Source organism: Vigna angularis, chromosome 1 (genome assembly GCF_016808095.1).
Source record: "Vigna angularis cultivar LongXiaoDou No.4 chromosome 1, ASM1680809v1, whole genome shotgun sequence".
NCBI classification, from domain to species: Eukaryota; Viridiplantae; Streptophyta; class Magnoliopsida; order Fabales; family Fabaceae; genus Vigna; species Vigna angularis.
Genome location: NC_068970.1, coordinates 41,808,368 through 41,835,398, shown reverse-complemented (window position 1 = coordinate 41,835,398; position 27,031 = coordinate 41,808,368). Strand labels below are relative to the sequence as shown.

At 37.9% G+C, this 27,031-nt stretch overlaps 1 protein-coding gene and 1 pseudogene across 1 annotated transcript; both read right to left on the bottom strand.

Moving 5' to 3' along the window:
• Positions 1-4,409: 4,409 nt before the first annotated feature.
• LOC108333207 (V-type proton ATPase subunit a3) lies at positions 4,410-26,480 on the bottom strand. Its single transcript, XM_017568582.2, has 18 exons — positions 26,252-26,480; positions 26,019-26,063; positions 25,075-25,197; positions 24,883-24,990; positions 24,507-24,617; positions 24,258-24,425; positions 23,885-24,022; positions 20,314-20,421; positions 20,049-20,156; positions 19,790-19,938; positions 7,633-7,786; positions 7,368-7,528; positions 7,058-7,264; positions 6,795-6,978; positions 6,629-6,712; positions 6,351-6,547; positions 4,885-4,944; positions 4,410-4,789 (listed from the first exon to the last, which is right to left on the bottom strand). The coding sequence occupies exons 1-18, from the start codon at positions 26,393-26,395 to the stop codon at positions 4,582-4,584; spliced, it is 2,457 nt and encodes an 818-aa protein (XP_017424071.1). The 5' UTR covers positions 26,396-26,480; the 3' UTR covers positions 4,410-4,581.
• On the bottom strand, positions 8,261-16,139 carry LOC128194932 (uncharacterized; annotated as a pseudogene).
• Positions 26,481-27,031: the final 551 nt, after the last annotated feature.

Sequence of the window (27,031 nt, the reverse complement as noted above, 5' to 3'; positions counted from 1 at the left end):
TATCTGAGGACGACCCTCTTGGTGCGTTAGACAAGCTTGTTAACATCATTTCAGATAAGTCGATGATTGTGCCATGGGATTCTACTACATTTGGAAGAAAAGCTCAGATCCCATTGTACTTGCATCAGCAAGATGTTAGGAAACTTTCGTCGGGGAGAGAAGAAATTAATATTACACTCATTCAGCTATGGATGATGTAAGTTTATGAGAACTTTTTTATATAACTTTTTTTATCAAATTACTTATATCAGATCATTTCTTCATTTCAGGTATATGTGTGATGTCAGTAACAAGAAGGGGTTCAATGGTGTATATGGGTTCATTGACCCCTATATGACTCATGAAAGAAATAAATTTGATGATATTCAAGCATACATCATCACCCGCTTTGCAATAGGGAATGACATATTTTCTCCCTTATATAATTGGGTAAGTGAAGTTTGTTAACTTTAAAGTTCATTTATTAATTTTGGTATATGACAATTAAGTTATTACCAATTTCAGGCGTCATTGACAGCTACTTGTGATCTCCATACCGAAGAACATTGTTGTCTGGTTTTGTTCATTGCACAAGTCTTCTCCCAGCCCTCTTAGACATGTAGTAGATTGGTAAGAACCTCAATGTTTCAACTTTCTTTATTATATAAATGTATGCTAAAGCAATTTTTTTTAATAGTTCCCTTGCAACACATATGATGTTGTCTGGGAGATCTACTGCTATAGCTAAAAAGCTTGGATGGGTGAACCTTAAGGTTTGTTATTTTAGTCCATACTTTGTTACATTTTGTATCATTCCAATGATGTTACTTAACATTTTATAATTATGATGATATATTGTAGTGTAATAGACAAACTGGGTCATATGAGTGTGGTTACTACGTCATGTATTGGATCATGACCATTATTTGTGCACATTACATCAGTGGATGGGAAACGATAATATTTCGGTTTGAATTTTATTTTCTCTATAATTTAGATTTCATTTACACTAATTGAAATCATTGTGTTTTATGCAGAGATTCAATATGACTACTCCAATTCTAGAGAAGTCACTTAAACTCGTGAAGAAAGCACTAGCTAAATATGTAATTCAACTATATAATAGTATGTAGTAGATATTAGGATATAGTAAGTTCAAGTTTATGCTTCTAAGCTGTTTTATGCTTTTGTACATTATTATTAGTTTAACTTTGTACATTGGATTGATTTATGCTTCAAAGTTGATTTATGATTACATTGAATTGATTTATGCTTCTAAGAAGTTGATTTATGATTACATTAAATGTATTTATGTTTTAATATAATTTTTATTGAAAATATATGCTTATGGATTGTTCTGGACTGTTCTGGTTGTAAAATTATATGCAGGTCCGTTTCCGCAATTAGGAATGTTGTAGACTGAACTTGACTTCAGTTGCATTCAACTTCCTCCCATTCAAACAGTTCACACAGGGACATCTGAACTTGACTTCATCTTCACCACTTGTACTCGCATTACGTTGTGCAAACCCTATAAATTCTTCTACCCCTCTCTCGTACTCAGTGCTGATGCGTGGTAAATTAATCCACCCTCTATCTGTACGCATGTTTACTGAAATTGTTTACACAATTTCAATAATCTTGAATGATCACTTTGATCGTGTTTGTATTCAAGGTGTGACCCTATCCCATTCAAGAAGATTCACTTTTTTTAGTTTATTAAACATATCAATTTTAAACGACATATCTTAAATTTCACCAAATTTTGCCAGCATTTCGCATTGGTCTTCAGGTTACACGAAATGAAAGTGATTATAAATCACAATCAAATATGCACCCGAAGATCAATACAAAACACAACGACAAATTTTCGTGAAATTTAAGAAATGTATATTAAAATTGATATGTTATAATAAACTATGAAAAAGTTATTACTCTTCTTAAACTGTCCAACCGGACAATTCAAGATTCAATACTTGTAAATTATTATTACCATCTCCTCTATTTTCATTTGTAAAAAGTACGTTTGTTAAAAAAATATGGAGAAAGTAAATTTTTGTACTGAATCTTAAACGGGAAACTAAGGCTAATTCACAACAACAATATATATTCAAGCAAACAAATAATTACATACGCAACATGTAATATATTCAACAAAACAATATATTCAACCAAGAGTAAATAATGTCATTTCAATTAACTTTAGGGTTTAGATACTTGAGTTTATTTCACTTGTTTACAACATGTTTCTCAAACCTTATTTCTAAATTACTACATTGTACATTTCTAAATTAACTTGGAATAGTGCGTAACACACTACTTATCTTAACAATCCAACTGCCAAACAGCCAATACCGACGAAGGCAGTAGTGGCGGAGGAAGCACCGGTGGCAGTAGCAATGGCGAAGGAAGGAGGCGCGACCAAGACCGAGGTAGCAGTAGTGGCGGAGACCGGCGACGCACCAATGGCAGCAGCAGTGGTAGAGATCGGTGAGGCACCAACGTGACGGCGAAGGGAGGAGGCGCGACGAGGTTCTGCGGTGGAAGCAAAGCACAAGAACAACGTATACGAGGAAGAAGAAATGGAGGTTCTGCGAGATTTGAAAATATGAACTTGAGCTACTACCTCGGTTACTCAAACACCCGAGGTAATATCCCCATAACTCGCACACTTTCTGGGAAAACTTCCCAAAAGGTCACCCATCCCAGAATTACTCCAGGCTAAGCACGCTTAACCATGGAGTTCTTATGAGTCAGGCTACCGAAAAGCAAATGCATTTGGTGATATGAGTAGCCAAATCAATCCCTTTAAGGTATCCTTCAACTGTATAGTCCCATACCTACACAGTCTCCAGATCCCTCTCATTCTGGTGTATGTTCGATTCGTCCATGTACCCCTTCCACCCGAAGCTGCTAGGAGCCGCTCCTTGTCTGTGCCCCCTGCACCATGCCTCTTGCACCGGCGTCACTCCCCGCCCTCGTCAGTGCCCGGATGTCACATTAGGCATCGGTTTCATAGCAAACCGAGGCAGTAGGTGCGTGTCAGACTTCTCAGGTCCTTTTTCAGACTTTTCAGACTGGTGTATAGGCACCGGTTGTGTCTTAACCGAAGCAATATGACTTTTGGACCTCGGGTTGGATAGGAACCGAGATATATAACATTGTACGTTTCGGTTACCGTATAACCGAGGCATATATGAGACGTCAGAATCCGCTTTTTTTACTAGTGTTAGTCTTTATTATTCTTATAATCTTGTCTCCTCCAATTACTAATCTGTCCTTCCTATAGTTGCATATCACTTTGTTTGACCACAATTGTGATATATTAAAACATGATATCCATGGACTCTTTTTTAGAATTTCTACACAAGTTCGTTAGATAAGAAGATAACAAAATTAACCAACCACCTTAATGGTCTGGTTTGGATTTTTCAAAAAATATTTCGAATTAATTATGTGCCTACTACTTTCTTACTGTGAGACGGAAGAGCATGCAACTCTGGTTGTAACGGTGAGTTGATGGCCACCGCATTTTAGTACTCACTCAAGGCTGGTGAACGAATGCGAGAAAGGGATTATCCTTACACTGGAATAGACCGTGGACCCTGCAAATTTGACAAGAGCAAAATCGCTGCTTCTGTTGCTAATTTTAGCGTGGTTTCCCTTGATGAAGAACAAATTTGTTCTAATCTAGTGAAGAATGCTCCTTGCAGGTAGCTGTTTCTTTTCTTGACTCCGTAATATTTCTAAACCCACCCCCAAAAGAAAATGCTAAAATATCTGCAGGATATTTTCAGTTCTTTGATCGTCTCCATCCCCAATAATAAGATATTAAATCTATAAACACTGACTTTTTCTTTTCATGGCACAGTTGCTATCCATGCAGTTTTTATGTAACATATATTGCTGGTTTCTTATGCTTATGCATCTGCGGCAAGCATTTGAATCATGGAGTGGCTATGGTGCTGTTGCTTATTCTCCCATTCCGTAAAAGCCTTACTGGATCGTAAAGAATTCATGGGGGAGAGCTGGGGAGAAAACCGATGTTACAAGATCTGCAGAGGTCACAATATATGTGGGGTGGACTCGATGGTCTCATCTGTAACTGCAATACATATTTCTAACCATTAAATATATAAGGATGCCAACTCATGGTAGCGGCACACGTATAGTGTGGATGTAAATTTGGATGACGTAATTTTATGGAGGAGGAAACTGTATGACCATGTTAATGATTTACTTTTTCTGCAATTTTGTGTGCTAGCTTGTCTAGCTACAAAACATTACCCACCGTTATCAATAGTTATTGCACGTAACCTGAATGAAATGAATTTGTCCTCACAATTAACGTTGTCACTTTCCAATGTCTTGCAGTAAACTGCAAAAGATATCTGTTAAAAGAGCACAGGTAAACTGAACGTCTCATGACATCAGATATAAACTGTGTATTACATTAATTTGACATGTTAATGTGGTCTGGAAACAAGAAGAATTAGCGAGTAAAAACAATTAAAATAATTGAATTTCAAAATCACTTTACACTATACACCACTTGATTGTGTGGGGGCATATCTATTAGAAAATCATCTGGTATTTCGCACCTTACAGATCATCCTCATCCGTAAGTAATGTAAATGAAAACGGAAAGAACTTGTAACCATCTCCCTCGTAAAATTTGTTCTGGAACTCTACCCAGTGAAGTCTCAAAGCATGCAAGAAAGCACTTAGAGTTTCCATTAACAGTAACACACCAACAGTTGCACAGATAAAAACAAAAACGCCAACAACGAGAATAATAGTGTTATTGTACCTGCATTGGTCACGGAAACATTCAGGGTTAATGCATCAAATAACCAACCTTCTTAATGGCCCACCACTTTTCCAAAGCACGACTAAAGAACTTACCCCCAGGCCAAAAGCAGAACTCTGTCATAGAAAACACTGGACAACTCGGAATGAGCTAAGCTGAATAAAACCAGAAACCAAGGAAAGAATTATAATCAAAGAATATGATTTATTTGAAGTAGAACGGTTTACAACAAAGGGTTGAGGTAAAAGTATCTTAAATGTGGGGGAACATCAAATATGTACTAAATGCTTCTGATTAATTAAACAGGCAAAAGTGTTTACTTTTCCCACAGATAACTTCTTTTAGAAACAATTGAAGCATTGTCCGATACTACATATAGACATTTTCAAATGAACATTCGACTTTAGTTCACCATTTTATAATAGACAAATTTTGATGTGAATGTGACTTGGTGAAATCTCTTTTGTTAGATACTAGTTCATCTAATAGAAGTGTTATTGCCATTTATTATATTTCCAATATATTAAATATTTTCGTATCTAATAAAACTTTTTCCATTTTTACAGGACACTAGTTACTATTGAAATAAAATGATAAGAAAATCTTGTAGAACACAAGTAGCAGCAACTAATGCGTGGACGATAATAAAACCGTATCACCTTTTTTTTTTTCATTTAACAACCCAAACTAGAATTTCCAAACATCCAACCCTTGAAATTACAAAAAACGGGCTGGATCCTGAAACTTGTTGATGCAGTACCAAGGACAAAACCAGGATATGTGGGTTTACTGACTGGTGAGTTACTAGATATAAGGCTTTACTGTTCTTCGTCGTTTTACTAGATATAAGTTCATTTTCAGCAACTGGTCAACCACAAATTGTTTGATCCAATGTAACCTTGGGGTGATGCACTCAATTCACGAGGGCACTGATCTGTGTAATCATGAGAGGATGGTTTCCTATATACTCGTTTGGAGGTGCAAAGTGAAATGATTGGAGATGCAGGTGAAGCAGCCATTTAATTTTGATTCACTGGAAATTCACAGAATCATAGGGCTTTTGCTACCTTCACCCCATCATTAGTAAATCCATACTCGTAATAATAGTAACAGACTAAAATATCCTCCCTCACTGTATCACATCATAGCTATTGCCGCCGTTGCACCATTGCGGCTACCCTCACCTCTGCAGAGCAAGAAAAAGAGAGGGAGAACATTCGAGAGGAAGAAGAACACATTGCAGAGAAAAGTTCCTTCTGGAAAGCTATTTTCCAAGCCCATTCCATGTGTTATAACTTATAGAAAGTTTATTCCAGAACACTCATTCCAGAAAATATTATATCTGAAAAGCTTATTCTAGAAATCTTGTTCTAGAAATCTTGTTTAAGAATTTATTCCGAAAGTCCCTGTTCTGAAAATCATGCTCTGGAAAAATTTCGCATGTAATTGGGAGGTCACTTTTACAAAGGGTGAAATGCTCATTTGAAAACAATATAGGGTGCACCAAGAAATTAGGGGGTGCAAGAAGAGAAAGCCGAGTCACATGCTTTCAACCACATACCTGAGGGCCCACAAACGTAGATACGAAGCTGTATTAGACACAGCTCCAAGCACAAATTCGATTGTATGTATAAGTTGGTGCACAAAAACCTCGCTGAAGTCAAACTCATCATCAATATTACTGGGAACACTTTGTGACTCTGATTCATCAGGATCATCCTTGTTGAACAACAAAGAGTAAGATTGACCTCGATGCCTCTGAGGAAGCAAGGTAATGGAAATTAGAATGTGATTTACTACAAATGACAAAGAAAGAAACAAAGTAATGGTTGAGTGTACTTCTTTATGTTGCTTCTGCAGGAGAAAGGGCTTTGGTACTAGCATCCATGGTACGGCAACAAGTGCCAACAGTAGTAACACAAGCTAACATCAATGAAACAGTGGGAAGTTCAGACGAGGTATCTGGCTAAAACAAATGTATCCAAATCAAATTGAAATTTCTTACTTGAAGGAGCTTTTGACCAAAAAAAAGCTGGTTTTCACCTAAATCATCAGTTGGGCTAAGGAACATGTATATAAGTACATGATACAGGTCAGCCTGTGACCCAGTGCCCCATTTTATAATTATGAGGAGTGAAAGGTAGCCAAACATGCTATTTAAAAATATCATCTGGGGAACGAACTGGTACCTGAGTCATTATTTGAAAATCAAACAATGAACACCATAAACTACAGCCTGAAAAAAAAAAAATTGTCTTTTGCTGTTACCAGATATTTATATCGTTTTCGAAGTATTTTGCATTATAGTAACTCATTATGATTCCAAGATTCATCTGGGATACGCCCAGCAGAATTGACATCTTCATCTTCAAAGAATTAAGAAATGGGAGTTCACTCCGAGTACCGTGCCATTTAGGATCCACACCAAATGGATAAGTGTCACGCACTTTTATTAAACCTGTTGTAGAAGCATCCCTAAAAAATGGAATAAATAAATATTGCACACAAATAATGTAACCAATTAGTTTAAGAGAAAAGTAAAATCTAATAAAATTAAATAAACTGTACTGATAACCACCCGCATGAAGAATCACGACATCCATAGGCAGATGGAGCAAATAATTCAAATGGAACAGAGAAGAACTCATTATATATGAACCCGGTATAGATTGAAAAGAGTGCCATCATCATAATAATATAGCGTCCACCGAAAGCCATTTCCATTATGTCTCCAAGTTTCTGCCGTTATTAACAACATTGAACAGAAGTAATACTGGCATAAAATATAATAGGAGGAAACAATCAGATTGAATACAAAAAATCCACCACCATAAGTAAAGTACCTGACTTGAAAATTTTTTCTCTCTGATTACGAGATACAAAGCCGCTAGTAATAGGCATATGCCATGCCCCCAGTCACCAAACATTACAGCAAAAAGGAATGGAAACGTGATAATTGTGTACACACCGGGATTTGCTTCCTGGTACTTGGCGACTCTGTCAAGTAATAACGATTATTATAGTTGCAGGCCGATTATCAATAAAGCTAGAAGCAACTAAGAATCGGTTATTGAACTTTGATAACGTGATAACTGACGTGAAAAAACTTCAGCATTATTAGATATTACTAGAACGGCTAACCAAAAACACTCTAAAAGAAAAGATAAATCCTAATTCAATCATATAAAATCCATTTGACACCACTCTCATCAGGTCTGTAAGAATTATGTTGGCTACAAGAGTTGATAAACTTACACCAGTCCCCAGCTTTTCTGAAAGTATGTTCTACTATGAATTTAACTTCAGCTTCGGGTGGCAGCGTATTTTGGTGGGACTCATATAATCCAATCTATCAAGGAGAAGGTTCACTTGGAAGATACAATACCAATGAAATATGAGTCTAACCATATAAGAGACTGACACCACTATCTATCCAAAACCTTAAAGCAATAGGTTAATGAGTCTTTCACCTTTATATAGTACTCTACTTTCTCATTTCTACTTTGGATTCCAACAAATCTCCCCCTTAGGAGTGAGTTCCTTCCACATTAGTGCACTTCCCCTCCAGCGGAAGCATTCCCAACAGTTCCAATGTCTTGAAAATTTACAAGAATTATTATGTATAAAATAAAGTATATATAATAATTACATGAAATACAAGTTTGTGGTGGCTTAAGTTGTGATGTGTGATATATATATTGGAGATATCCATTTTTAATTGAAAAAGAAAATATTTTTGAGAATCATAGATGGATTAAAATTTCTTTTTGTAGAATGTCTGAAAAATTCAAATGAATACCCAGTTAGTTTATGCATCTGTACCAGTCACATTTTAAGAATAAATAGTGACAAAATGTTGCTGTCAGCATGCTACCAAGTATGACACTATTTCGTAAATATCTAATAACTGCACATGCATGTGCCTTTGGCACACGTTGGATACTCATATAAACCGAAGAACACATCGAGTCGAATGCATCCTTGATGGATTATCAGAAGATTACGAAGGTTTTGTAACCTCCGTCATTTCAAAAATGGATCCTTATACCGTTGAGGATATCTAGTCTCTCCCCTTCCAGGAAGAACTTTTCGAACGTCATAGGTTTGCTGATCAATCCTCTGTTCATGCTAATCTTTCATAGTCTTCTACCAACGCTGCGTCCAAGAATAACTACAAGAACTTCTCTGCCAACCGTTCCAACAATTTTCGACAGTCAAGCAACTCCTCTCGACAACCTTGATGGAACAACAAACCCACAAACAGATCTTCATCATCTACCACCTCTAGACAACAATGTCAGTTCTGTGGAAAACCAGGTCATAGTGCCATCGATTGCTGGTTCAGATTTTATCATGTTAGGAAAATGATACTCAGTAATATTTTTTGAATATGCTTCTAGTGTATGTCACATTGTGTGACACTTACAATTTATAAACTTACATATTGGCTTTTCACCAATAAAGTCATCAACTCTATCATTAAGACACCATTTATTTCTTATTATTGTCTAATAACCTGTTAGGATATAGGATAATAGGATAGATTGGGTTTAGAAGTTAAGGGTATGGGGTGTCGGTTGTAAAAGGGGGAGCGGGTCAGAGCTGCTATAAATAGAGCTCTTGTAACTCTGGAGAGGGTATCAAGTGTATTTTGTGTAAAGTCAGGTCTTTAGCCTGTAGAGAGAGGTTATGCTCTCAACCAGGGAGGTTATGTTCCCAACCCATTCTTTGTAAAGAGGATTCTTTTATGGTGAATAATAGAAAAACTCTTTCTTCCATTACTGTTTCTACCTATTGTTTGTGTTCTTAGTTAGGTTTCAAACCCAGCAACCTAACAAATTGGTCCGACCTGCCGGATCGAGAAGCGGTCGAATTATCCAGAGCGTTGCCGGATCAAGAAGGGATCAAGACGTTATCAAGAAACTGTTGGATCCAAATGGGGTGCGAAGTGAAGACGAAGGGAAGCACGGAGAGACGATTGGAGGCTCTGCAGATTACGATGGAGGGGATGAAGGCGGAATCCGCCGCAGTGCGCCGAGACTTGCAAGAAATAATGAGGATGATGGGGGCGCAGACTCACAACAACGAAGGACACTCAGATGGAAGTCAGACTTCCGTAAACGAGAACCAGTGACGGCGCGAGGAGGATATTGGAGGGAGAGTGGGTGGTGATCACCAGGAGGTGCAGAATCAATGGCGGAAAAGGGTAGAACTACCCACTTTCGAAGGGTTTGATCCGTTGGGGTGGGTCTCTAAGGCAAAGAAGTTCTTCGAGTTGCAAGATGTGGCAGAGGAGGAAAAGGTACGCCTAGTTGACATCAGTATGGAGCGGAGCGCTGACTACTAGTTCAGAGCATAGAAGGAGAAAGCCAAGAATCGTTCTTGGGAAGGTCTGAAGGGGGCAGTGGTGCTACGATTTGGAGAATGGAACGGGGGTACCATCTTTGAAAGGGGAGTGGCCAGTAAGCAGTCGGGAACCGTGGAAGAATACGTCCCAACATCGAACATGAAAGAATTGTCGGAACCGAACGGTCGAGAACTGCCAAAATCGAACGGGAGAGGACGTCCGGAAGCGAACGTGAGAGGATTGCTCGAACCGTACGGTAGAGAACTGCTAGAACCCAACGGGAGAGGACTGACGAAGCCAAACGTGACAAGACGGCCGGAACAGAACGGGCTAGCACTACAAGCTGCAAACCCGAGAGGACTGAAGGAACCGAACGGTCGAGGACTGCCAGAACTGAACGGTAGAGGACGTCCGGAAGCGAACGTGAGAGGACTACCCGAACCGTACGGTAGAGGACTGCTGGAATCGTACGATAGAGGACTGCCGGAACCGTACGGTAGAGGACTGTCGGACCCGAACGCAAGAGGACGGCAGGAACCGAACGGTAGAAAGGCATGGGAAAGCGAGCCGAGCGGTAAAAGAAGTTATTTTACAAGGAAGAATAGGAAGCTCCTCACCTTCAAGGAAATAATGAAGACGCAAAGATGGTCCCATAAATTGTCTCTTATTTCAACCACCACCCAAGCCTCCAGACCTAAACTGGTGGGCAGTAGCCAGTGGGTTCCCTTCATATGATAACAAGATGATGAAGAGGAGCCAAGAATCAAGTTTTTCGGTTCCAACCTTAAGGACAAGGTTGTTCTGCAGCGGGATGTAATGTTAGGATATAGGATAATAGGATAGATTGGGTTTAGAAGTTAAGGGTATGGGGGTGTCGGTTGTAAAAGGGGGAGCGGGTCAGAGCTGCTATAAATAGAGCTCTTATAACTCTGTAGAGGGTATCATGTGTATTTTGTGTAAAGTCAGGTTTTTAGCCTGTAGAGAGAGGTTATGCTCCCAACCCATTCTTTGTAAAGAGGATTCTTTTACGGTGAATAATAGAAAAAACCATTCTTCCATTATTGTTTCTACCTACAATTTGTGTTCTTAGTTAGGTTTCAAACCCAGGAACCTAACATAACCACTAGTGACTCTTGCACTCTAAAAGTGACAGAACTTTTAAACAAATAAACAATCCAATTAAATCTATCATATTTAAGTTTATCCTAACAAAACTCTCAAAATTAAATGTGTCTTCTATCTTTCATCCAAACTTTTCCAACTGCATTAACCCACACCAGAGAAGGTAAAACATTAGATGGAGCCACATGTCCAATGCCACTTGTAGATACTCTTTTGACATCTTTCCATTTTGATTTTTAGGCAAAATCTCTAAAGCTGAGTTCAAAGTCTTGTCCAATTCAAACTTGTTGGATAGTAGTCTCTTAACACCACTTCCATCAAAGGTGTTCTCATTATGAGCAACTATGAGTGGTTTCTCCTTAAGACAATTAGCCACAACCAATGCCACTACCTTAAATTCCTGAAAAAATGTCTCTTGAGAAACAGGCTTATCCAAACCATATCTATCTTGAGATAGCAGTGCCGATTCTACAATGCGACTTAAAACCCAAGAATCTACTGTAGGAGGAATTTCTTGTTCCACACTAAGCTTGCCAAGAGCTTCAATTATATGGTCATGCAGTGATTTGTTAGGGGATTCAATCTGAGAGAATATAGATGCCATTTCTGCTTCATAAGCCAAACCATTAACAAATTCCAGAAGATCTTCCCCATCAATGCAAAAAGTATCACAATTGGGTCACCCTTCAGTCTAGCAGCCATACCCAAGAGAATATAAGAGAGAACCTCTTTGAACTTAGTTTTGCTCACTTTTTCCTGCTTTCCATGAGTGAATTCATTCAATACCTTGGCCGACTTCTTCAATTCATTTTCTTTTACTCTCAAATCAACAATTTCACTTTCCAGATTAACCTTCACCTCCTCTATTTCACCTTTGACTCTAAAAACTTCATCAGCCTTATGCTGCTTATCCCCTAACTCCTTCAGAGCCACATTCAAACTCTTACGAACACCAGCATTCTCTTTTGTCAAAGTCTCAACAACCTTTTCAATCTCCTTCTTCAACATTTCAACAGCCGCACATGATTCTCGAGAGCTCTTCAACACCGAATCTCACTCCGTTTTCAACTTCGATACGTCTCTTTGTTTATACAACAACAACTTTTCCGCTTCTTCTCAAAGCTTCGTCTTGCGGTCCTTCTCTCTTAGGAGTATGTCGAAGAAGAGGTTCAATTCTTTGACCCAGCTGTCCACGAACTTGTCATGATACTGTTGTGGACTGTTTGAGTTTTATTTTCCCTTTCCAAGTTCTTACATAGCAACTTGGCACCTGAGCTTGGCAGGTCAGCGTCTGGGCTTCTTGCCATCAAGAGAATTCCAATTTCTTTATTGAATTCCTCAGTAAGGAAATTTGTCTCCTCATTTCCCTCATCTTGATAATATTTTGCCATATGACCGGTCTTACCATAACAATAACATTTGACCAACCTGCACTCCTTTGCACAATGGTCATGCTTGCCACATTTATAGCATTCAACATTAGATTTACTTGACCGACTTCCTCGGTCTCCCTGTTTTTCCAAGGCCATGCCAATTTCGTTCACCCGTTTGCTCCTTGTCGTCTTCAAAATCACTACCACCATCACTTTGGCCACAACCTCCTCGTCCATAGCCTCTTCCTTTAGGACCACCTCAACCTCGAGTGTTTCAAGCACCTCCCTTCAGGTCAAGTTTTGCCTAAAGTACCTAATCAAGTAGCTCAAACAACGTTCTCCTCCACTGCTCGTGTGCCCCCAAAGAACCAGCAAGCTCTTCAACCGATAGCATGGTCAAGTCCTTGAACTTCTCAATTGCAGACACAATATTCTCAAAGTCCTTAGTTAGTGACAGATACTTCCCAATAGAGAAGGCCCTAATTTAAATACGTGTATAGAAGGAGATACAAGGGTGATGCAGCCAATCAAAACCCAAGAGGAGAAAAATAACTGAAACTACACAGTTGGTAGTTTTGATATTTTGATAGTGCATCACATGTGAGTTAGTTACAAGGGAAAATGCTTATAGTTGTAAGGTGGGGGAGAAACAAGAGATGGGAAAGAAAAGATTCTTGGGTTTCTTTTTGTAATTTTGTTATTTCATATTGTATCAACATCTCACTTGGTCCTAAATCATGTTGATCAGGCCAAATTCTATAATCCAACAACTATTTCTATTTTCTTTGGTTGATTTTATTGCTAGTAATTATCAATTGGCATCGGAGCTCTTGATCACGGGAGCTTGGTGGTTATCACACGATATACAATGGAGGGTAGAATGGAAAGTGTAGAACCAAGCTTTCAAGCTTAGCAATCAGAGCTTAGTGAGATCAAGCAGATCCTGCTACAAAGAAACCGACATCAATTTTCTCGATGATCCCAAAGACCACGAAGTCGGACAAGGATTACGGATGAGGAGGCGAGAAGGGAGTCACTGTTCGGTGTCCAAATCGCAACCTCCACGAAGGGATGAGAGTCCACCTCGGGTGTATGATTTTGGGGGAAAGAAGATGGAGATTTTGGTGTTCAATGGAGATGACACATATAGTTGGCTCATTCGGGTGGAACACTACTTTAAATAAAATTTAGAGTTGGAGAATGAGAAGTTGGATGCAATGATGGTAGCTTTGGAAGGCCAAGCCCTGAATTGGTACCAATGATGGGAGGATCAGGCTATGGTTTGAAGTTGGGAGGAACTCAATACAATGATGCTCCGACGCTTCCAAGCTGCGTTGGCTCAAAACCCATTTGAAGCATTGTTGAGCATGAAACAAACTGGGTCTGTGATGGAGTATCGCAGACAATTCAAAATGGTTTCAACACCTTTGAGAGGAGCAAATCGTATTATGTTAAAGGGGGATCTTCCTTAAAGGTTTGAAGGAGAAGATTAGGGTTGAACGCAAATTGTATGACATAAACTCTATATCTGAATTGATGGATTGAGCCTTATTGTTGGAAGAGGAAAACGTGGCTATGACAAGAGGAGGCTTCAGATGGGAAGAGAAGAAAGGTTGGCCACATAAGGAGGGTAGCTTTGTGAAGATTCCGAGGGATTCATCTTGCGGCAAATCAATGAAACCCATAGCGGAAAAAGGAGGAAAATCTAATTCTGAAGCTCTAGGGGAGAAGAAGCTGGTGGAAGGGAGAAGATTGACTCCAGCGAAACTACAAGAAATGAGCCGAAAGGGGCTTTGCTTTAAGTGTGGAGAAAAATAAGGATAGGAGCATATATGCAATCTCCGACATTACGAACTCCTATTAGCGGTGGGCCAAAAAGATGGTGACTCAGTTGGCATATAGGAAGATGGCGACCTAGCTGAAACAGAGGAATCAATATTAGAATTAGAAAACAAAAATCTGCAATTATCTTTGAAGAGCAAAGAAGATCTTATAGGACTCCTAATAAGGATCATATGGTGGGAAGTGCACATGGGCCTATGACTCAATAAGGAACAATTATAGAAGGAACAATTAGGCCCAAAATATGGAAGGTTTATGTCAGAAGAAAGAAAATGGGGTTAGGAAAAGAAAGAGAAGTTAGTTAGGATGGAGAATGACGTGTCTAGAATCCAGGGAAGGGAGAATTCTGTTATAGGAGAGAGAAGGGAGAGTGTGGAGGAGGTACGGGAGTAGGAGGTTGTGAGTTGGTTAGGAGGAGAATAATCCTCTAGAGGAGTCAGGTACTCTGGGGTTTCCCTTGTGGTTGTAGAGCTTTCAGCTCAATCATCTTTTTACTACATAATATTCTGAATAATACAACTTTGATATTAAGTAATTGTTTGGTTTCTATCATTGGTCCGACCTACCGGATCCCGAGAAGAGCTAGCATTGTTGTCCATGCCACCCAAAATGTCCGACCGAGTTGAAGCATTGGAGGAGAGATTGTTAGCGATGGAAGTGTCAGTAGGAGACGTTAGGGGAATTTCGCCAATTAATGTTGGAAGAGTTGACTAAGTTGTGTAACGAGCAAGTGGGAGATCATTGAGAATCTCCATTTTCAGGTAGGGATTCAGGAGCAGAGTTTAGGATGGCAGCAAAGAGGGTGGAATTGCCATCATTTGATGGTACTGACCCAGTAGGATGGATTATGAGGGCAGAGACATATTTTGAAGTGCAAGGATCAACAGAGGAGGTGAAGGTCCGATTAGCCAAATTAAGTATGGAAGGTGCAACCATTTATTGGTTCAATCTTCTACAAGAAGCAGAAGTGGGGTTGTCGTGGACCAAGTTAAAAAGGGAGTTGATCGGTCGTTATGGTGGTCGTACTAGCGATAATCCTTTCGACGAGTTGAAAGATTTGTCGCAGACGGGTAACGCAGATGAGTACCTGGCAGAGTTTGAGTATATCTCCTCTCAAGTATCTCGTTTACCAGAGGAGCAACATCTGGGTTATTTTATTGGAGGATTGCGATCATAGATTCGATGGAGGGTTCGCACCTTCAACCCTGTGAATCATCTCCAAGCCATGCGCTTGGCTCGAGATGTGGAAGCAGAATTGCAAGGAGAGGGATTTCAGCGTGGAGGAGGAGTACGAGGTTGGAAAAGCAATCGAGATTGGGGTACGGGTCAGGGAGAGAAGTTTGGATCCGGGTCGGGTCAAGGCCCAAATTTGGGGAAATTAGGAGTTGGGTTAAGCCTAACCTAGAGCATAAAAACTAAACCTTTATCGGCAGCGGCTTCGAGCCCTCACGAGTCGCGCTCGGCAACACAAGGCACTCGCGTTTTTGGTGATCGTTTTCCAACCGCCGACCAAAATCGTGGCACGAAACATTTGCCTTACTCTGAACTGATGAACAGGAAAGCTCAGGGGCTTTGTTTTAGATGCGGTGAAAAATATCACCCCTTGCATCGATGCACGGAGCAACAACTGCGAATGGTGGTGTTAGTGGACGACGAAACAGTAAACGAAGCAGGGGAGGTTATCGCGAGTTAGATGCGAGAAGAGGAAGATGACCATACCCTAGAGTGTGGTTCGATGGGGTTGTTCGCAGAAGTTGAAGTACCGTGGGGTGGTCGAAATAGCCCTTACACTTTGCGTATAAAGGGTCGTCTCAATGGAGTAACCCTGGGAGTGTTGATTGATAGTGGGGCCAGTCACAATTTCATCTCTCCTCATGTAGTGGCTGCTCTGGAGCTGGAAGTGGACAAAAAAAAGCAGATTGGGGTGTGTTTAGGAGATGGGCACCGGGTGTCTACGGTGGGGAAATGTGAGAAATTGGAATTTCAACTAGGAGAATTATCTACTATGGTGGAGCCATATGTGTTAGAGTTGGGAGACATGGACATGATTTTGGGAGTTTCTTGGTTGCAAAGGTTTGGGAAGGTTACTTTTGATTGGGAGGAGATGACTCTGAGTATTTTTTGGCAGGAAAAATATATAGAACTACAAGGTCAGAAACTGAGAAAACATGGGCAACAGATATTGTCAATAACATCTTTACAGAGTTTGGTGAAGGAGAATAATTTGGAAGAAAAGTCCACTTTGAAGCAAAGTTTATCTAAGAAACAAGTTGGAGATATTCAACAGATTTTATTAGCATTTTCGGCAGTATTCCAAGAGCCACAGGGGCTGCCACCTTGCAGAGATGTGGTGCACTTCATTACATTGCACTCAAAAGCGAAAGCAGTGAGTGTACGACCTTATCAATACCCATATCATCATAAAGAGGAGATTGAAAAACAGGTTGGAGAGATGTTGAAACAAGGAATTATTAGACCCAGCTCTAGTGCTTTTTCCAGCCCGGTAATTCTTGTTAAGAAGAAAGACGGTTCATGGCGCATGTGTGTGGATTATAGAGAGCTGAATAAAGTCACAATTCCCAATAAGTACCCAATTCCGGTGGTAGAGGAGTTATTGGATGAGTTACATGGCGCTACTTATTTTTCTAAACTAGACTTGAAATCCGGATATCATCAAATACGCATGGCGGAGGAAGATGTTCAGAAAACGACTTTCAGGACACATGAGGGTCACTATGAATTTTTAGTGATGCCATTTGGTTTGACAAATGCCCCTGCGACTTTTCAGTCTACTATGAATCAGATTTTTAAGCCTTACTTGCAGAAGTTTGTACTAGTATTCTTTGATGACATACTAGTTTACAGTAGAGGATGGGAAGAGCATTTGAAGCACTTAATTATAGTATTTGAGTTGCTATGTAAACAAACTTTCATGGTTAATAGAAAAAAGTGTGCTTTGGGGAGTAGACAAGTAGAATACTTGGGTCATCTAATTTCTGAAGAGGGAGTGGCAGTGGATCCAGAAAAAATTAAAAGTGTGATAAATTGGCCCATTCCTCACAATGTCAAGGGCGTGAGGGGTTTTCTAGGGCTAACGGGGTATTACCGGAAGTTTATTGCGGGTTATGGAAAGATTGCTAGGCCCCTTACTGAATTGACGAAGAAGGATGGATTCCATTGGGGCCCCGCAACATTATTGGCTTTTGAGGAATTAAAAAAGGTGATGACTCAAGCTCCCCTATTGGCTTTACCTAACTTTTCTAAGCCGTCTGAAATTGAGTGTGACGCTTCAAGAGCAGGGATAGGAGTAGTATTGATGCAAGACCGACAACCGATAGCTTATTTTGGTAGAGCTTTGTCACCGACTAATTTAAACAAGTCAGCCTATGAGAAAGCACTAATGGCATTAGTGTTGGCGGTCCAACATTAGAGACCATACCTGATTGGAAGGAGTTTTAAGGTGTATTCAGACCAGAAGAGTTTGAGACACCTTTTACATCAAAGAATCACCACAGAAGCTCAACAAAATTGGCTAGCAAAATTGTTAGGATATCAGTTTGAGGTGATTTACAAACCTGGTCCAGATAATAAAGTTGCTAACTCGTTGTCAAGAATGTTCGAAATGGGTGTCATCGATGTGGATTTATCTATAGTCATCGATGTGGGACTTCCAACACACTTCCTGGTATATACATTGGCGTGAGAAGGATGTGTTGGAATTCACACATTGAATAGAGTTATTTAGAATATATTTGTGGGTGCAAACCTCACCTTACAAGTCGATTTTGTAGGGTTGAGTTAGGTTTAAAGTCCACAAACCTAACTCAACTCCACAAAATCGGCTCGTAAAGTGAAGTTTGCACGCACATATATACTCTAAACTGGCCTTATCTCTAGTCAATGTAGGACTCCCAACAATTCTCTTGGTTATCATTCTATAAAGTAAGATTCTTCCTTATTCATTCATTTTCAAAATGACAATACCTTGCTTGTGTTAACCTATGTTGAAATAATAATTACAGGTAATAATTTGCTTGCTATTCAACACCTTATTCACATTCTTCATACTAACTATGCACTAAAAGATTTAGGCCCATTACATTTTTTCTTAGGGATTGAGGCTTCCTGGACACTAGAAGGAGCTCTAAACCTTTCTCAGACAAAATACATCCATGGTCTTCTTTCAAAAGTTTACATGCTACATGCCAAACCTCAACAGACTCCCATGATCTCCGCTTCACGTCTCAGCAAAGATGGCTTATCCCCTGTCTATGATCCTACTGAATATCGCATGATTGTTAAAGCCCTTCAATATATCACATTGACACGTCCAAAAATCGCTTACTCAGTTAACAAAGTCGTCCAAAATACATGCAAGCTCCCCAAGAACATCACTAGAAAGTTGTCAAAAGAATAATTATATACCTTGTTGGTACATCCAATCATGGCATTATCATTCAATCTATTTGTGATCTTCATTTGGTTGGGTTCAACGACTCAGATTGGGCTTTTGATGTAGATGACAGACGTTCCACTACTGGCTACTCCATCTACTTTGGCTTCACTCTGGTTTCATGGTTTTGTAACAAGCAAAAAGCAGTTTCTCGAAGTACCACAGACGTTGAGTACAAAAGTGTTGCCTCCACTCTCACAGACATCATTTAGGTGTCTTCGTTGCTCACCGAGCTTCGAGTCTCCATACCTACACCAACATTATACATTGACAACCTTGGAGCAATGTTGCTAGCGGAAAATCCAATAAAACATTCACATTCTAAACATTTTGAACTAGATCTCCACTTTGTTAGAGACCATGTTCAAAAGAAAACACTAAGTCTGGTACATCTGCCTTCAAAATTTCAAGTTGCAAACATCTTCACAAAACCTCTGGCATCATCCATGTTTCATTTGTTTCGTGCTAAACTTATGGTTGTGCTAAACTTAACGGGGTGGTATATTACATAAATATCTAATAACTGCTCATGCATGTCCTTTCCTTTATATACACACGTTAAGTCTATGTGTGAAGTATAGTGTAATACTTTTGTATCAGTATCAGTAATAATAACAACAAGCCTTTTGTTCTCTTTTCTCTCTCTATTTTTTGTTATAGATACAAGTTAATTTTGTAGTGATTTCACTTTCCAAATATATTCTCAGGTTTAATAAAACAAATAAACAGATGAGTAGAAGTTGTAACAACTGAGAGGACCCGTATAAAAGTGCAAATCAGATCGTCATTACCTGCTAGGGATTATTTTTAAAAAGAGAGGGAATGAAATTTGAAATTCTCATGCTGAGAGCCACATAACTTACCCATAGGCATCTACAATTTCTTGAAAAGCAGAAGTGAATTTGTTTGTGCAGAAGTAGGTAGGCGGTGATTCCTTTGTCTCTAAGACCTGAAATATCGCCTCAACTTGAGAACTGCATTCCACAGTTGCCTGCTGCAACACTTTGTGAATCTGTCAAGTATTGAATCAAATTAATTAGCTATGCCAGCCAGTAAAAACAGCATTACATGTATGCTTCTTCACAATGCATCAGAAATTAAATTCATAGTTCAAGGGAAGACCTGGCTTGTCGCAAAAACAGGACACCAACCTTCTGCAAGGAGACATTTCTTTGTCACATTAATGCTAAGCATATTTAGAGTGTGATAAATTGATTTTTCCTTCTTCAGCTATGAGTTAAAATTGAAGAAAGGAAAAGTTAGCATTGAAATGAAAATTAATTGCAGAAGCTTAGTAACAAAGCCGAAAAAAAAAAAAAACCTTGAATAAAATAGTATGTTGTCTATGCACTGCTCATACAGATACTAGATGTAAAATAAACCAAACCTTAAGACTCCACTGCTCATAGTGATCTGCCATTGTCTGCAATAGAGTGCTCCGGTGAAGCAATCCTGCATCTATTGTAGTCTTCAATTCTGAAAGTCTTCCTGAAACCTATAAAGTTCATAGTACACAGTAATTATTTTCTGTAATCAGTCTATGAAGGGCTCTGCTACTGTGGATAAAGTAGACCAACCACTTGGGCTTGGGGAAGTGGGAAGAAGCTCGCATCATAAAATCCGAAATCTCTAATATGATGAATAGTTATATACGAAATAATGTTTTTTCTCACTAATGTTCTTTCTTGTTATTTTCTTTTATTGAAACTGATTAATTTACAAAGTAAATGGATGATATTTATATGAGAGTGCAATTTTTATTTCTGCACATTATTCCCCTAATACTTAGCTCTAATTATTTCCCTTTTATTGTTTTTCCTTATTTCTCTCAACATTAAAACAATGTTTGTTGATAACTTTCAACAATTTTTCTCACGCTTATTTTAATTTGTCTTTATACCTTGATCAATACAACCATCATTTTTTGTTCGTAATTCTTGCATACCAAAACTTCAGTAGGCCAATAGTTACTATCTTGAATCTTTTTCTATGTTAGTACCTCGTTTTCAAGAAAAGATTTGATGAAGTGATAACAAAAACAAATGTACTTTGTTATTGAATGAAATGTCAAATTTTTTACATATGTATTACATTTTGGCTATCATTGTGCAAGGTATTTTTCTTCTGAGTGAATCCTAGTTCTGTTAACAAAAATCTTGTGTATATGAAATATTCAAGTAATAATTGTAGTATCAATCGTAGAAATTTAACTAGTGGTACTTCTTTGATGACTGACTTCACCTCCAAAGTTTTCATTTGCATAGTTTTGTATTTTTAGTTCTCCTTTACGAAAATAAAACACTTCTTTGGTGTTTTATAGATATCTCAAAATCCACTTCACTACTTCTGAATGAACTTTTTATGTATTTGACATCAATTTGTCTACAACTCCCATTACATCGCTAATATTTTTGGTCTTATACAAATTAGTGCTAAGTAATCGCTAATATTTTTGGTCTTAATAGCTAAATTCATCTTTATCCTAACCAATAAAATTGGTTTTGATCTGAGAGTAAATTTATTTCTACCTTTATCTCTATCTGTATTATGAATATAAGCTAAATATTCAAAAACTTTAAAAATGCATAAGTTTACTCTTTTTCACTACATAAAATATAATAGAATAGTGATAAATATAACACTCATTCTTATTGAATACTCTATCAATTCCTCAAAACAACACTCATGGTTTACTATTTTATGTTTCTTTTTATTCTCATTAAATTCAACACCTTTTAGTTAGTTATAATATAATAAAGGTGTTTGGGTGTTTAAATTTTGTTGGGTGTCTGCTTATCTTTTTCCTCTATAATATATATATATATATATATATGTGTGTGTGTGTATATGTGTGTGTGTATAATTATTATTATTATATAAGTACAGTATATGTTAGGTTCCTACAATTACATATCCTATCAGTATACAAATTCAATTTATAATATAAGTATTGTCCCACCACTTAGATTCGTCTTTCCTTGCAATAGCAATTTCGGAAAAAATAGTTCACTTAAGTCATTGCATAAAAACAGTTAAACTTCCATAAGAAAAAAGAAAAAAACAAACAACTAAACAACAGACACAATAACAAGGTTGATCGAGATCACTGACAATTACACAGTCGACATAGACTATTGAAGAAACATAAGACATGTTACCACCAAAAGAAACTTATTTGAGATGATTTAGTTCTGAGCAACTAAAGGGTAGGGTGTATGTCCTTCCTTGGGCTGAATACTAGTATAACACCAGTTTCTAAGGGTCTGCCAAATGCATACCCTTTGAGATTGTTTATGGCTAAGCCCCAACTACAATCACACGTTTTGTTCCAGGGGAAACGCAGTTGATGCTATGGCACAGGATCTCCAAGCTAGAGATAAGGCTCTCATTCAGTTGAAATATCATCTAGGCAGGGCACAAGATTACATGGTCAAGTTTTCTAATAGAAAGAGGAGGCCATCTTCAATCAAGGTTGGGGATTGAGAGTTTTTGAAGATCAGGCCCCATAGACAGTTGTCTATGCCTACTAGACTGCACCCAAAGTTGGCACCTTAGTATTATAGTCCTTTTTTGGTGCTTAAACAAGTAGGCCTCGTAGCCTTTCGTCTTCAGTTGCCTGACACGGCTCGGAAACATCCTATCTTCCATGTCTCCTAACTTAAACAAGCCATAGGCACACATCAGGTAGAGTAGGACCTTCTAGCCGAACTACAAGGTCCACAACCCAGTTGTTGTCCCCTTAAAGTCTTGGACAGTGGAATGATTATGCTCCATGGGACCTCAATTTCTCAGCTCCTCATTCAATGGCAAATGGAAGGCCCCGAAGGCGCCACATGGGAAGATGAAGGGACCATACGTGATCGGTTTCTAGACTTTCATCTCGAGGACAAGGTTGTTAGGAACCCTAGATGTTTCCCTCCTGTAACAACCCAACTCCTAATCCTTTGCTTGATGCATCAGTCTCAATGATAAACATTTCATAAAAGTGAGGAAAACCTAGAATTGGTAATTGAGAATAAGCCCCTTTGAGAGTGTCAAAAGCTTGTTGTGCCGCTATAGTCCATTTAAACCCTTCTTTTGTTAACAATTGTGTGAGGGGTTTTCCGATTTTACCAAACCCCTACACAAATCTTCTATAATATCCAAATAACCCAAAGAATCCCCTCAAAGCTTTAACACCTTTAGGAACAAGCCATTTCCACATTGCTTCCACCTTTTTGGGATCAGCAGATACTCCTTGACTTGAAATAATATGTCCCAATCCCAAGTACCCCAAACTAGGCTGGCCAAAGCTGCACTTCTTTTTATTGATCTTCAGTTGGTTTTCTTGAAGCACTGCTAGAACTTTCATCAAGTGTTGAACATGAGTTTCAAGGGATGGACTATAAACCATAATGTCAAAAAATACCAAAGCAAACTTCTTTAAAGAAGGCCTGAGTACCTTATTCATTAGTGACTGAAATGTGGTTGGAGCATTAGTCAACCCAAATGTGTGATTAGAAATTTGTAATGACCATCATGAGTCCTAAAAGTAGTCTTCTCAATATCATCTTCCCTCAAAGGATTTGATGGTATTCAGATTTCAAATCCAACATGAAAACTATAGTTGCTCCTGTCAATTCATCTAATAATTCCTCTTTGACTAGAATAGGAAACTTGTTAGAAATTGTAATTTTGTTAAGATCCCTATAATCAACACAAAACCTCTACTCACTAATCCTCAAAAACATGTCCCCTCTCATCAATCCTATGACTGTTTATAGCAGTCCGTTACAGATGTTTGATTACAGTTGTACTAACTACCTTGCCTTTTCCTTCTTTTGTACACTATACTGAACTTATCATGCAGCAATCTGAAGCTGAAAACTGAATCAAAGGCAACTGAAAACTAAGCAGAAATCTAAGCTTAACAACAACTGAAAACTAAACGGAAATCGAAAACTAAAGATTAAGTTTACCTCTGTTATTGTCTGAAGTTGTTTACTCAAGTCATCTGAGAAAGGATAACGATTTGCTCCAAAAGCATCACATATTTTCAGAATTTTACTTTTAACACTCTCTCCAGAATAAAAGACGACAAATACATTTTTATGAACCTGTAAAAAAGGGAGGCTATGACTGTATGGACCAAAAAGCTAAGATAGAAGTGGTAGCAAAACAAGAGTACATTTCCATAATCAGAAAAAAGTAATTATATATACAATTATGTCAAAGCAGGTTCGTCTCTGTTAATTCATATATTTTCAAATAAAAGGAGGAGCTTAGATGATCTAGTACTATATTACATATCTAATTGCAAGAGGCTTAAGACTTAGATTTCACAATTTAAACCTTCTCCTCTGACGAAAGATCAAGAACAGAATGATCAACCACAGTCTGTTTGAGAAACACGTTTCCCCTAGTAGCACGAAATAGAATTCTTTCGAAAGGAACTGATTTTTCCCTTGAAACAAGTCCACTGATAAAGCCCAGCTTAATTTGCTTTGTTGACGTCTCCTCCTGAGCATAAATTTACCAAGCGTGAGAAAGAGAACAAATCTGTAAAGTAACAAATACAAAATACAAAGCTGCAGCTTATACCTGTTCCAATAGTAATGGGCTGTCAATAGACCTTTCAACAGTTATCTGGACTTCAAGCTTTCTCTGTTGAGCTACGGCATTACTTTTTGCTGAAGAGAAAAATTCACCAACCTGAAATGATAAATCAAAAAAAGTCATTACCACTTTGATTGCAGTTTTCTTATCCAGCCAAGGAAAGAAAAGAAAACAAACCCAAGAATAAGGACTAACAGTATGCATAAATGTAGACAGAAAAAAACCATAATAATATACCAAAAGTTAACGCTTATACATTCTAAATAGAGTTTAAACACCAGAAAGATGAACAGCAAAGTTAACCAAATTATCAGAAGTGATTATGACATTTGTGGTAGTGAAAGAACTTAGCAAAGCATACCTTCTCTTGAACAAGCTTATACTCCGATAGCTCATTGTAGGTGTGTTTCAACTTCTCATTATTTGCATTAATCTCAAGGAGGTCAGCTTCAAGTTCTTCAAGTTTAACCTAAACATGGACAAAAAATTATTACTTGATACTGTATTCATGAGAAGAAGAACGGGTGACAAAAGTTTCATAGAATGTAATGACCTCCAAAATTTCCAGATCAACATTATCCTTTCTTGCTGAGCTCGTTGAGGGTGACACGCCTGCTTTCAACATTTGGTCCTTAAACAACCGTAGCCTACGCGCCATTTCCCCACATCGTTTAATCTAGAAGATAAAATGATAAGTTTTCCAGTTCAGTAAATCAAAATCACTTCCATTAAATATGGTGTATCAGAATTAATATATTCTGTTACGAACTTTTCAAAGTGTTGAAAGTACTAGGACTACCAAACATGGGATATTTTAGCAACATTAATAATTTGCATTACCATACAAAACCAAAATTAATGGAGGAGCTTAAAGTTTCCAGAAAGACATAATACTCTGTCACCGATCCTCACCAATACCTCTGGAACAAAGAGAAAGGGACAGAGAGAACGATCTCATTGTGACTCCCCTCCAGATGTATGAACTTCAATTTGAACACATCCCCAATCAGCTCAACAATTCAAAATTAGTTTTATCCAAATCAATTTCACTCTATGTTAATTTAATATAAATAAGTCCTAAGATTATCAATCTATATTTTGAAGGAATTCTCTAAGGTGCTTAAGATAGCAACAATAGAAATCAATTTTCATTACAGGTTTACCATAACATAACTGAACGTCCAAAACCTATTGAAATAAAAAAAAATAAAAAAAATGAAAAACATATATGACATATCTACATTTAGAAAAACAATATATCTACAATTCTGTTCGTGTTTTCAGCAAAAATGTGAATCGTAAAAATTACTGTCAACTGAAGAAAAAACAAGATCAATTAGGCTATCACGTAATGTAAGGACATCAAAATATGGCAGTTTATCGAAATCTCGCGGCATTAGAGTTATGACCTCTTCAATAACACAACAAATGCGCAGACGATTTTTACTATTTAAAACGTAACCAAAAGGCAAGCACAGGTAGAGATTTTATATGCACCTGAGAAGCATAAGTTCGCTGGAATGGACTTTTATCTACATTGAGCTGGAAAATAAATCCAAACAAACAGTTGTCAAATGTAAAAAACAAATAACATGCATAGAAATGAAGGCATCAAAACAGAATTGAAAAAAAATTGATTGAGAGCATCAAAAGAATCACGGTAATGTAGGTTCAGAATTCATAGTAAGGAATCTAAAACAAGAGCAATGAGGAATGAAAATAAGTCTCACATCTTTGAACTGGAAGAGGCCGAGATCGCCAAGGTAAGAGATGGCTCGATGAGCTGATTCGATTGGAATGATCAATTGAGCCATTTGCATAGGCTCCGACCGTAGCAGATCCATCGTGGGGAGACAACTACCTTCATTCAACATCAGGATTTCTAAATTGCTCAAACACAAAATGAATGAACCAATAACTGTGAGGCAAATGCTCTTGTTCTATAGAGAAAGAGTTCGTTCTTAAATCAAATCTTGCCGCTATATCCATCCCGCGGTTTATAATGCTTCCTCTTCCTCCTAACGCTCGCGCGCATATAAATACATAAATAATAATATTTAAGTATTGACATTTTCTTTCTATTTTACCTTTTAATTTTAAAAAGTATTTCGAAGTTACTTTTTAAATACATTAATTATTATAAAAAAAAAATATAGACAATAGGTTCCAATAATAGTAATAATAACATTGGTAGATAATAATAATAGTAATAATAACATTGGTAGATAATAATAGTTAAAATAAAATATTCACAAACTGTATCCTTTCGAAATATATATTAGATTTAATGTCTCAATAGGTTTTTATTTTTATCCAGAATTTCAAATAGGTCCCTTTCTTTTTCGGTATCTCAATTGAGTCTTTATCCTATTTAATTCAATTTTATAAAAATAAAGACTCAATTAAGATGCCGAAAAAGAAAGGAACCTATTTGAAATTATGAGTGAAAATAGAGACCTAAGATATTAAACTTATATATTATTAAATATGATAATCAATAATATACAATA